At 33.8% G+C, this 12,721-nt stretch overlaps 1 protein-coding gene across 1 annotated transcript in view; it reads left to right on the top strand.

Annotated features, from left to right (window-relative positions):
• The window catches only part of LOC114326611 (venom allergen 3), a 54,123-nt gene that overhangs the window by 19,128 nt on the left and 22,274 nt on the right, over window positions 1-12,721 (top strand). Inside the window, exon 2 of the mRNA XM_050662655.1 lies at window positions 10,192-10,356. Coding sequence (XP_050518612.1) covers window positions 10,192-10,356 — 165 coding nt within the window. The remainder of the gene's footprint in view (window positions 1-10,191; window positions 10,357-12,721) is intronic.

Raw genomic sequence — 12,721 nt, 5'->3', positions numbered from 1 at the left:
AATCACATTATTTAAGTACCTATTTAATTTAATGTAATCGAGTCGATGTTAGAGGAATTAAAATTATTAACGGGATATACACATTCCCATTTAAATTGCACGTGGTGCTCAGTGGCGAAGCGTGACTTTTTCTAAAGTGTTACCAAAACCATATGCAAAAAATTTTATTTAAAAAAATGAAGATATGGCTAAATGTATTATTGTGTATCAATTTATCAATCAAGATAGAATAAAAATGTATTTTTTTTAATTTATTGCGGGCACATAAATTTGAAACACCCTGTATATTGATTTGTAACTAGTTATTAGAAGGTAGCTTTTACGCAGTGGGTTTCTCCTTAATGAGTTTTTCCCTGAAGAATTAAAGACATTTGTAAATAAGTGAAGTGAAAGACAATTTATTTCGGATTATAATTTTAAGAAGATTGTTTGTTACGGGAAAGGTAAAATCCACAGGTAATTTTAATTATTAGTTTTTAGAAAAATAAAGGTACCTAGAGAGATTTGGAATTTTAAGTCTGTTTGTTTACACACAAGAATTTTGTATAATTTCCGAAAACTGATTAGTTTGAGTAGAAGTATTGTTTGAAAGAATGCCTGTTTTTTCTAATGGAAAAGAGAAATGTTTCTGATTGGCTTGGCAATTTGGAAGGGGGAAAGAGAGGTTTTGAATGTTCAGACAGTTTGGAAAAGAAAGATTATTGTGTGGTCGGTATCCGAGAAAGGCAGTCGAAAGTTTTCGCGTATAGTGCAGAAGCAAGTACTAGTGGTTGTTTGATAGTGGAGAGTAGCTGAAAAGTGGAACGAGAGACAAATCAAATTGAGAAGAAATACCTCTTTGATTCTGTAAAGTCCAAGAGAGTAAGTTACAAGAACTATAGTTATTAAAATTATTTGTGACACCAAGTAAAAAAAGATACTTGGGTCTCAGGAGATTATTGAGAGAAAGAGAGGAGAGAGTTTTGGAGTTTATTAAACGAGTACTGATCAAAAGCGGCCTGGCTTGTGTTTTGGAGAAATAGTTGCTGGTATGCTGCTGGATTGATGCTGAGAACGGAGAGGGCTTTGATTGGTAGGCTAACATAATCAACAAGGAAGAGCTGTTTGGGTCAAAAGGAGACATCATTGTGTGTGAATCAAAAAGGTCAGTCAATAACTTATGTGATAGATGTTCTTTATAATCAGAAGTTAAAATATTTGCGTAAAAGCATATGAATTAAGGTTCCAACATTTCAATAATTTAATAGGAAGTATAAGTAGTTTTGCAAATACCTAAATTTGTTTTGTTTAGTTTATTTTACAAATGGTATCAGGAACAAAGCGATAAATATTTGTTTAAATTAGATTAATTATATGGTAAAAGTTTCATTTGGACAATTATGCCCACAGGATTTAATTGATAAATTTTCAGGGCATTGCTTTTGATAATAAAGGTATTTGTATGTGCTTATTTATGATTTTATCTATTTATTTCCTTTTCCTATTTTATCCCGATAAGGATCAACTAAGAGATACTGAAGCCACGAGAAAGGATAAGTATAACCTAAGATAATTATAGTTAATTTTTATGACAAAAAGGCACCCTGAGAATTTTTATTAATTGTTTATGTATGATTTGCGTCAATTCAATAATTAATTAAATAAATACTCAATTAAAATAAAAGTAGATAAATTAAGAGGAAACAGTAGCGATCAACAGGTAGCTAAAACGCGTTCCAAGATTGCGGCTGTAATTTTGAATATTTTTTCGAGATATTTGGCACACGTATTCGTAATATAATAGAGAATGGCGGTACAGAGCCCAATTTGAAAAATATATTAATATGTAGAAATTACTCTGTAATTAAATACAATATTAAAAAAACGAGCCTGTACCGCCATTAAGAAGAACAAAAAAATACACTTTCTTCAAATAAACTTTTTTATCCGATGCCTAGATTTTGTGTCATTTTGGAACTACTAAAATGTTTTATTTCATTAGTAGTTCCAAAATGACACAAAATCTAGGCATCGGATAAAAAAGTTTATTTGAAGAAAGTGTATTTTTTTGTTCTTCTTAATGGCGGTACAGGCTCGTTTTTTTAATATTGTATTTAATTACAGAGTAATTTCTACATAATAATATATTTTTCAAATTGGGCTCTGTACCGCCATTCTTTATTATATTACGAAAACGTGTGCCAAATATCTCGAAAAAATATTCAAAATTACAGCCGCAATCTTGGAACGCGTTTTGGCTACCTGTTGATCGCTACTGTATCACCTTAATATCAAACTCTCGAAAAAACAGATGATGTTTCTAGATGTTGGCAAAATTTTTGATCTTTTGTGGCAATGAATGTTAATAATTCCCTGTAACTGGTAACAGAATATAATAATGTGCAACTGAGTCACATAAACTCGCCAATATTTTCGTGTGTCTACGAGTAGTTGGCTATTTACTGAATTAGGTACTATTAACACATAATATAATAATATATTTCTATTGGTAAATATATAGATAAATCGAATTATTCATCGTCATAAAATATTTATTTGCAAGATTTTTAACTGTTACCAATGGTAACAGTGGTTACATGGACGCTTCGCCAGTAGTGGTGCTATGGTGAAAGGCGAAGACCAACTCCATCATTATCAATGGCGTTAAACTCTTCGTGAGTCTGTGCTGCGTTTACTATTGCTGTCCATGTTTGTCGGTCCTGTGCCACTAATTTCCATTGTCTCACTCTCATTTTCTCTAGATCTTCTTTAACTGCATCTTTCCACCTTTTTCTAGGCCGTCCTACAGACCTTCTTCCATCTGGCCTTTCCCAGAACACATTGTTTATAAGGCGATTGTCGTTACTGCGTATCACATGCCCTGCCCATTTGAGTCTATTGGCCTTTATATATCTGACTAGATTTTCCTTTCCAAATAGACTCTAGCTTGTTATTGTATCTGCGCCTCCATTCGTTTGTCACGCTGTCTGTGCAAGGGCCAAATATCATTCGAATGATTTTACGTTCCCACACCAGCAATTTATTTGCCTCTCTTTTTGTTAGCGTCCATGTTTGGCTTTCATACGCGACTGCTGGTCGTATTATGGTCTTGTATATATCTGGAGTTTTGCACCTCGTGAAAGAAGTTTTGACTTCATTAGATGTTGCATTGCAAAGAAAGATTTGTTTCCTGCCATTATTCGCGTCAATATTCAACTTCTCGCTCTATTTTGTTGTCATTTGTGATTGTTGCCCCTAGATATTTAAATTCTTTACTTACTTACTTAGTCCTAAGCCTTTCTACCTTTAGGTGTAAGGCTGGTGGAGTTGAGTTTGGCATTGTAGTCTCCATGCTTTCCGATCTTGCGTTAGGTTTCTTGCACTTTCCAATGTCAATCCCTTCTTCTCGACTTCTTTCCTGATTTCATCTACCCACATAACTCTTGGTCTTCCTCTTTTGTTTTTCACCTGCACTCTCGTTTCGAACACTCGTTTTGTAAGCCTCTCGTTTGACATTCTACACACGTGCCCGAACCATCTAAGTTGTCCCTCCACTATTTTTTCATTGATTGGTTCCAGTTTTAGGTTTTGTCTAATTGTTTCGTTTCGTATTTTGTCTGTTCTTTTTCTGTTTGCTATTTTCCTCAGGAACCTCATTTCCATAGCATTGACTCTGGATTTTTGTCTCCCCGTCAATGTCCATGTCTCGCTGCTATACATGATTGTTGGTCTAACTACTGATTTAACGATTGCCGTTTTTACTTTCTCCGGTATCTCTTTTTTCCCCAAAAATGTTGTTTTCATAGCGTTAAATAAGCTTCCTGTTCGTCCCATTCTCTCGTTTATTTCCATGTCTTGTTTACCATTTGCTTCGATTATTACTCCTAGGTATTTAAAATATTCCACTTGCTCTAGTTGTTTCCCGTCTAGTTCTATTGCGTGTGTCTTCTTAGTATTTGAAATTATCATTTTTTTTGTTTTCTCTGTATTAATTTTCATATTTATGTTTGATAGTTCTTCTTCTAGGATTTCAGGATTGCTCTGTGGATCTTCTCTGTTTTCTGCTATCAATACCATGTCGTCTGCGAATAGTAGCTCCGATAGTTGAGTCCGTTTCATTTGCCAGTATCCTAATGTTAGTTTTCTCATTCTTCTCTTGGCTTTCTTTATCGCTTCATCCAGAACCACTGAGAATAGCAGTGGACTCAGCACGCATCCCTGTTTGACGCCTTGACTTGTAGTAAATTCTCTGGATTCCTCGTTATTGGTTCTTATTGTATTTGTATTATTTTTGTACATATCCTTTATTACTTCTATTATGTGTCTGTCGACTCCCCTTTCTTTTAGTGTCTTCCATACGTCCTTTGTCAAACACACTGTGTGTCTTCCATAGTTGTTTCTATTTGGGTTTTTATTCTTGTCTCTATTATTCTTGCGAATACCTTCCCAGGGATACTTGATATGGTGATACCTCGGTAATTATTACAGTTTCTCTTGTCTCCTTTTTTGTGTATCGGTAGTATAATGTCTTTCTTCCAGTCCTTGGGTAATTCTGCTCTATTTATGATATCATTCATTAGTTCTTTCATGCTATCCATTCATGCTATCATGGATAGCATGGATAAATTCTTTAACCATTCTTAATGATGATCGTTTATATATGTCGATTCGCTAATCTGAGACACAACTCTCTACACTAAAATCACAATAAAAATGCACTATATAGAAGCAAACCAAGACACGTTGAATGTTCGAGGAGCACTCCCAATTCATGATTTGGGAGTGCTCATCGTGCTTGTTTATTTCTATTGTATCTTTATTGTGATTGTAGTGTAAAGCAGGGGTCGGCAACCGTTTTCCGATGGCGACCATGTTCAAAATAAAACCTTTTATGCGGGCCGCATATTCAAATAAGTATAACTTAAATAGTCTTCTTCTTCTTCAGTTTGTTTGCATCCACTCATGGATAAAGGCCTCCAATGAGTTTTTCACTTCTCTCTGTTTCGTGTTATTTAGTGCCAGTTACTCCCCAGTTGTGCTTTGATATCGTCTAGCCATCGTTGTTGTGGTCTTGCACTACTAAGGCTTGCTCGTCTGGTCTCCGGTTAATAATTAGATGTATAATGTTTCTTGTCCACATTTCGTTGTTTTGTCATGTCACGTGTCCTACCTAGTTTCATTTCATTTGCGCAATTCTTCCAATTACATCCTCCACCTTCGTCCTGCTTCATATGTCCTTATTTTCGTATATGTTTTTTCAGAGATACTCGTAACATAGCTTATTCGATTGACCTGTGTTTTTCTTAATCTATACAGAGTGAGTTTTACGTATGTAACGCCTCAATTATCCCGGAAACGGCTTGCACGATTTTTATAAATTTTGGTATATAAGGGTCTTGTGATACGGCCGATATTATGGTGGTATTTACATTGTTTTCGGATCTTCCGTTTTTCTGAAAATCTAATGAACTTTCTTATTTGAACTGGGACACCCTGTATATTTTTTGCGTTTTGAAGTCCTTAAAAATGCTGATTATTTTTATGTAATATTCCCTATACCTAATTTCGTCGTTATTGCTATATTTATTTAACAAAAAATTTAAAACAAATTATAAAAATTTATTTTCTCGGCCCGACCAGACATTATTTTAGGTTCTTTGGATCATTTTAAATAAAAAAGGTCACTTGTAATTTTTTTCTAAATTTTATCATTTTTGAATAGGTATAAACAATTTTATATCGAAAAAACGAAAAATGACGGTTATCAAGGCTAAAAATCCCAAGTAAAAAATATTACTTTTGTAATTACAAGCTAAATTCAAGTTCAAACCTTATTATACGCAGTTTGGGCCTTTTTCAGGTATAGGGAATATTACATAAAAAATAATTAGTCTTTTTTAAATACTTCAAAACGCAAAAAATATACAAGGTATCCCATTTAAAATAAGAAAAGTTCATTAGATTTTCAGAAAAACGGAAGATCTGACAACAATGTAAATACCACCATAATATCAACCGTATCACAAGACCTTTACACACCAAAATTTATAAAAATCGTGCAAGCCGTTTCTAAGATAATTGAGGCGTTCCATACATAAAACCACTCTGTATATTCATTTTTCATCTGTTTTAAGACATTTATAACTTCACCGTTAGTAATTTTGGTGGTATGTATGTATTTCAGATCCTACATTTAATATTTCCATACCATGGTTTTCTGGTTTTGCTACGCTGAATGAGTAGGTATAATTCTGTATACGTATACATAGTAATCTTCAACCATATTTTTTATTCTTATTTTTGTCGTTTTAGTGATTCCATTTTTATCTTTTATCTGGTGTATTTGTTGTCGGTCTTTACTACTTATTTAGAGTTTTTAACACTTTCAAACTCTTGTTTTTCTCTATAATATTTTCGATTTGTTTGGTGTTGTTGTCCGTGATGTCTTGTCTTATTCTTTTTCTACATGCAACTTCTGTGCTTAATCGTCTGTTGTGTTTCTGTCTTTAATTTATTATTTTTCATAAATTTGTTGATTTTTCCAAAAAGTGTATTAGTGCTTTGACGGGCCGCACAAAAAGTTGCAAAGGGCCGCATGCGGCCCGCGGGCCGCAGGTTGCCGACCCCTGGTGTAAAGAGATGTGTCTCAGATTAGCGAATCGACATAGTAATGTTTTGCCTTATTCGACGTCGTTCTTGTTTTGAGACGACCATGTGTTTGTTTATCTTCATTTCTTCACAAACTCTGTTGGATTATTCTTTTTAGTTTCTCTGAATTTATTAACTTCTTGGTAGCAATTTTTTACCTCTTTGTTTATGTAGGCCTCTACTATGCTTTTCAATTACTTTTCTAGCTGTTCTCTTTTCTTCTTTCTGAAAATGTTTTTAACTTCAATTCTTAGCTACGTAGTTATCGATCGTATTGGATATTTTCTCTGCCTCTTTGCATTTTTATCCTGTTTCTTCTTTCCAAAGGATTCCTACAATATTTTACGTCTTTTTACATGTACTGTTCCTATACACTCCTGTTCCGCTGTTTCTGCCATTATTTTTCTCTAACAGTTTTTCGAATTATTGGTAATTCTTGTTTGAATTTAGCTATTACTAGCATATGACCGCTGTTCGCATGGTACTTTTGTTTTCTGTTAGGACATGTTCTATTTATCTAATTTTTTTACTTTTTCATCGGGGGAAGTCTATGTTACCTTATGAATGTCTATGGCCAAAACTTGTGTTAGCTTGTTTCATTTTGTTCTCTGTAGCAAAAATCCCGAAACAGGTCGATTTTTATTTTTAAATTACGATTGTTTGGCATATATATCATACTAGTGACGTCATCCATCTGGGCGTGATGACGTAATCGATGATTTTTTAAATAGGAACAGGGGTCATGTTCCTATAGCTCATTTATATACACAATATATATACACAATAGGATAGCTCATTTGAAAGGGTATTCACTTCTATATTAAATAATATAAATATTAACATAATTATTTATACAGGATGTTCAAAAAACATTTTTTTAATTAAAATAAGTGAGACAAAAACAAGAATATATGTAATTTATTTTATTTCAAAATGCATTTTACTACTGTCAGTAGAGAGAAAAATTTTATTTGACAAATAAACATTGATTTTCAGTAGTGATAACCCAAGGACATTGATAATTGTTCGAAAAATTTTTATAACAGATTTCGAAAGCTTGTTGCTTGGAAACAGACCGACGCCGTAGGCGGAGGTCTGTTGCCTGTAAGCAGCAAGCTTGAGAAAGTTGTTAAAAAATTTTTGAGTATTTATCAATGTTCGAGGGTTATTCGGATAGAAAATTTTTTGCTGGTTATGAAAAAAAAATACAGAGCAGAAACAATTTATTTAAATGTGCAATTAACAAAGGAACAATTAGAAAAATTTAATGAAGATCCAGACATGTTAGTTTCTATAACTGATGAAGATGTATTTCCACTACGCATGCTGTTAATAATTTTATTATGATGTTCTTCGTCAATGTTCAAGTACGGTTTTATTGAGTTAATTATATTGAGTAAACAGTATTCTTTGGTATATTTGATTCGATAATTTCATTAATATTCTCATCAGTATTACAACCAAATCGTGACATTTTGAAATATTGAATATTTGAAATGTCAAAATCGAAATGAAACGAAATGTAGGTATCCATAGCTACATGATTGAGTGAAAACAGCCCATGGGATCTGTTTTCAGTATAATGTTGGTTTTATTGGTTGTATTCAATCAGATGACCACAAATTAATTGATTTCATTGGATTTCTAATTGAGCAAAAAAATTTTCGTTTAAACGAAATGTTCAAACTGCCAAGATACAGGTGGGTGGCAGCCACGGTTATTAGACTTTATTACGGTTGTCTTGTCCGACGGTGGTGGGGAGACTTATATTTTTGACTTTACGTCACAAGAGTTTACATTCCCATATTTTTAAATGATTTTCGATCATTGAATGTGTGTGTTATTGTGTATATATGTGTATTATTTGTGTTATTATGAAATAATTAGACAAATAGTACACATTTTATCTTATACCGGGTGGTGAATCGTAAAAAGGGCCATAGGAAACTCAATGTAAAATTCTGAATTGTTGAATTCCTGCTTCCCTAATTATTTTACATCAAAAGTCATGAGAGAATACTTGTAGAGAATTAAAATCTGTATTAAAATCAAAAGTTAAAATTGTTCTACGATTTAAATGCATTCCAAAATTTTGAAAAATATGATACATTTGCCACAATAGGTATGCGTGTAAAAGTAAAGTCACACCCACACGTTACTATTTAACTAACAGTGCTCACACCATTGACTGAATAGAAAAATCTTTATTATTAATCCTTTCTCTGCAACTGAGGGTATCTTATCAACTGTATTGTTTTTAAACAATAGATGATAAAATAAAAATATTGACAGTTCAAAAATGTGAACATTATTGCATTGTGTGTGGCCTAAGTTTGGGCTGAAAACTAAAATGTATTACATTTTTACAAAATTTTGGAATATGTTTAATTACGTAGACCAATTTTAACAGTTATTTCCAATACAGATTTCAATCCTCTACAAACAGTTTCTAATGTCTTTTGATGTACCTACAATAATTATTAGGGAAGCTGGAATTCAACAGTTCGGAATTTTACATTGAGTTAATGCAAAATTTTGACGCATGTCAAAATTCTCAATGTGTTTTAATTGTATTAATTTTTTTCGAATCCTGAGAAAACTAATAAATATTTTTGAAAAATTTAAACTCAGAATGAAAGACTACATTATTACCGAGGGCTGAAAGTCCCTGAAAACTTCTATAATGTTTATTTTAATAAGTTACAGGGCTGAAAATAAAAGAGAAGTGTGATATTTAATTTCAAATATTTCATTCAATAGAATCTGCTTGTTTATTCTAGGGGGCTTTCCGCCCTCGGTAATAATGTAATCTTGCATCCTGCGTTTAAATTTTTCTAAAATACTTGGTTTTCTCAGGATTCGAAAAAAATCATATTACGATTCAAATGACAGTAAACTCTCGTGACGTAATCTCACCCTTAATGTTCATTGGTTAGTCGATTTAGGCAACCGTAGTAATGTCTAAGAACCGTGGGTGGCAGCTAACATTGAATTTAAGCGAAAAACAAAATTTATTTGTCAAATAAACATTTATTTCCTGTTTTCTGACAACAGTAAAATGTATTTTGAATTAAATAAATTACATACATTCTTCTTTTTGTCTCAATTATTTTAAATAAAAAATGTTTTTTGAACACCTTGTATAAATAAATATATGTTAATGTTTATATTAGTGAATAGAGAATTGAATACCCTTTCAAATGAGCTATCACATGACCCCTATTCTCATTTAAAAAACATCGATTACGTCATCATGCCCATATAGATGACGTCACTAGTATGATATATATGCCAAAAAATCGGAATTTAAAAATAAAAATCGACCTGTTTCGGGATTTTTCCTTAATATCGCCGGTTTACGAAATAATGAATTTATGCGTTACTTTATGGACGCACTGTATATTTACCTTATACCTGCTTCCTCTTTTCCGACTTTTGCATTCATGTCTCCAATCATGTTGAGCAATTATAGTTTAATTAAAAATTGTTAAGAGTTTCTTTCGGTAATCCATAAGAATATTGTATGTTAGACAACCATTTTTATTAAAAAATATATTCTTTTAGAACTGCGGTGCAGGACCAACTTGCGGTCCAAACTATCGACCTATTCTGTTGACAGATACCGATAGAAAATTCATCTTGGATATCCACAACATTTTGAGAAACAGGGTTGCTTCTGGCCAAGAAACTACTGGTGCTCAACCTTCTGCTTCTAATATGAATGCTTTCGTAAGTACTGTTCTAAAATATTTTATGTTACGCTTTATTTTTCATTAGGTGTATTCCGATGGTGATGTTGACGGAATTAATAAAAAAATAAGTATGACAACGAACAGTAATATATTTATTTATTTGGGTAACAAACAGTGTTTTGCTTATACATCGCGTAAGAGGGTTTGTTATTGTTAAAGGCCCAGCGCGCGGCCGATGTCTCTCGGGTGTTGTGACCGACTGACTGAGTGGCTGAAAAGAAACCACAGACGCTAATATGTTTTTGTTTTACCATCTGACCAGATGGGCAATAAATCACTTAGGTCTGGCGTATACTTTTGCAGTTTTAAGAAAACAATTTCGAATGCATTAAGTGAGTTGTTGACATAATTGTCTGATATGGTAATTAATTTATGGGGGTGCAGTTTGTTAAACCGCGCAAACGAAAAACAGATGGTGAAGGATACATTAAGTTTCGTAAAACCATGTCTCTCTTAACATCTGGTTTGTATTTACATGTGAATTTTAAATGACTAATGTTGTCTCGTTTTTGAGAAAAAATAATTAAAATTTAAGAAAATAAAATTAGCAAAAATAGTAATTAAAGCGTAGCGCTATAGGTGTATAAGAGTAAATCACGAAAGCTCTCCAAAAATAAAAAAAGGATGATTAAAAATATTCTCACAGGTCAGAAATATATAATTGATAGAGTCGATCAAATTCCTCTATGTTTGAAGATAACAAGAACACATATTGATAGATGCAATGAGAATCACAAAAGACTTGAATGCATTTTGACGACGGAAATGGAATACTGGAGAAGATGCTGTGGCCTGACCAAAAGAGACAGGATATCAAATGAAGAGATACGGAGAAAGATGAAAGTGAAGAAAGATGCCCTGCAGTATATAGATGAAAGCAAAACTAAAATGGTAGATCCACGTACGTAGAGCAGAAAATACTCGAATAAACAAGGCTGCAGAATGGAGCCCAAGACAAACACGATGGAGAGGACGACCGAGATCATGCAAAATTAAGTCGACGAAGCCATGTCAAAGAAAGGATTACAAAGACGAAGACTGGGGAGCAGTGCCGACGCTAGGGTATAAGGTGCCCGCCTGCAAAACTAGCACAGGCGCCCCCAACCCACACACATACACACAGATACTCGTACAACCCCAGCCTCGGGAATATTATGTGTGTTCAAATGGAACAGTGAGAACCACATGTCAGAAGATCAAACAGGTCACAATGCGTAACCTGACCCTGTATCTATCTGACCCCCCAAGCTGTACCACTACCCCTCCCCATCGCAGTACATAACGAATAAGGGTAAAAACATGCCGAAGATACATGAATGAGCGCGGTGTAGGTCGCGATTGCGGTCGCTACATCGATATCAAAACAAACCTTCATTTTCTTATGAGATCGCACATACCAAGGATGTGTCAACCATTCACCCTCGCGACCTTGCATCGCGGTTTACAGCGATGTCGATGTCAAAACAGGATACGGAAAGTATCTTCGGTATGTTTTGCCAGTCATCGATGTAAACCTTTACCGCGATCGCGACCTACACCGAGCTCATCTATGTATCTTCTGCATGTTTTTACCTTTACCGAAGATACTTTCCGTATCCTGTTTTGGCATCGACATCGCTTTAAACCGCGATACAAGGTCGCGAGGGTGAACGGGTGACACATCCTTGGTATATGCGATCTTATAAGAGAATGAAGGTTTGTTTTGATATCGATGTAGCGACCGCGATCGCGACCTACACCGCGCTCATCCATGTATCTTCGGCATGATTTTACCCTTAGTAGGCTTTATACTGAACGTTACCTTGGATGCACTGGGTAATGGAACACATCCTCTGTATTACTTTATGTGGTTAAACCACCTGATTTTAGGTGTAGCTAGAAGAGCTTTTCTCCCTATTATTGACTTGATTTTGGACTTGTGTCCTAAAAATGTGTGTTCCGGGCAGCGAGGCACCGATTTAAGTCGGTGTCCCGCTATCCGCAAATGTCCCCGGTAAATAAAGGTCGGTTACAGTTTTATTGGACCCCTCATCTGACAAAACAACTTTACTTTAACTTTTTTAAGAAATTGGCTAAGAGAACTAAGATTGTTTTTTGTGTCATTTCTTCTTTTTCAGCTTTTATTTTTCGATTTGTGCCCCAGATAATTTTTTTGAATCCATTTTTATTTAACTAAATAAAAATAATAACTTAACCGTAAGTTAATAATAGTACTGAGTAGTACTTAAATATAATTTTATATTAATTGAATGCTAGATTTTTTACCTGCAGAGTACAACTTATTCTGTATTATAATCACATGAAATAATACTAAATCTAAAGAGCTCTAAACTAAATTTTAT

Source organism: Diabrotica virgifera, chromosome 9 (assembly GCF_917563875.1).
Source record: "Diabrotica virgifera virgifera chromosome 9, PGI_DIABVI_V3a".
In the NCBI taxonomy this organism is placed as follows: Eukaryota; Metazoa; Arthropoda; class Insecta; order Coleoptera; family Chrysomelidae; genus Diabrotica; species Diabrotica virgifera.
The sequence above is the reverse complement of the archived record's forward strand: the minus strand, read 5'-3'. Positions and strand labels throughout refer to the sequence as shown.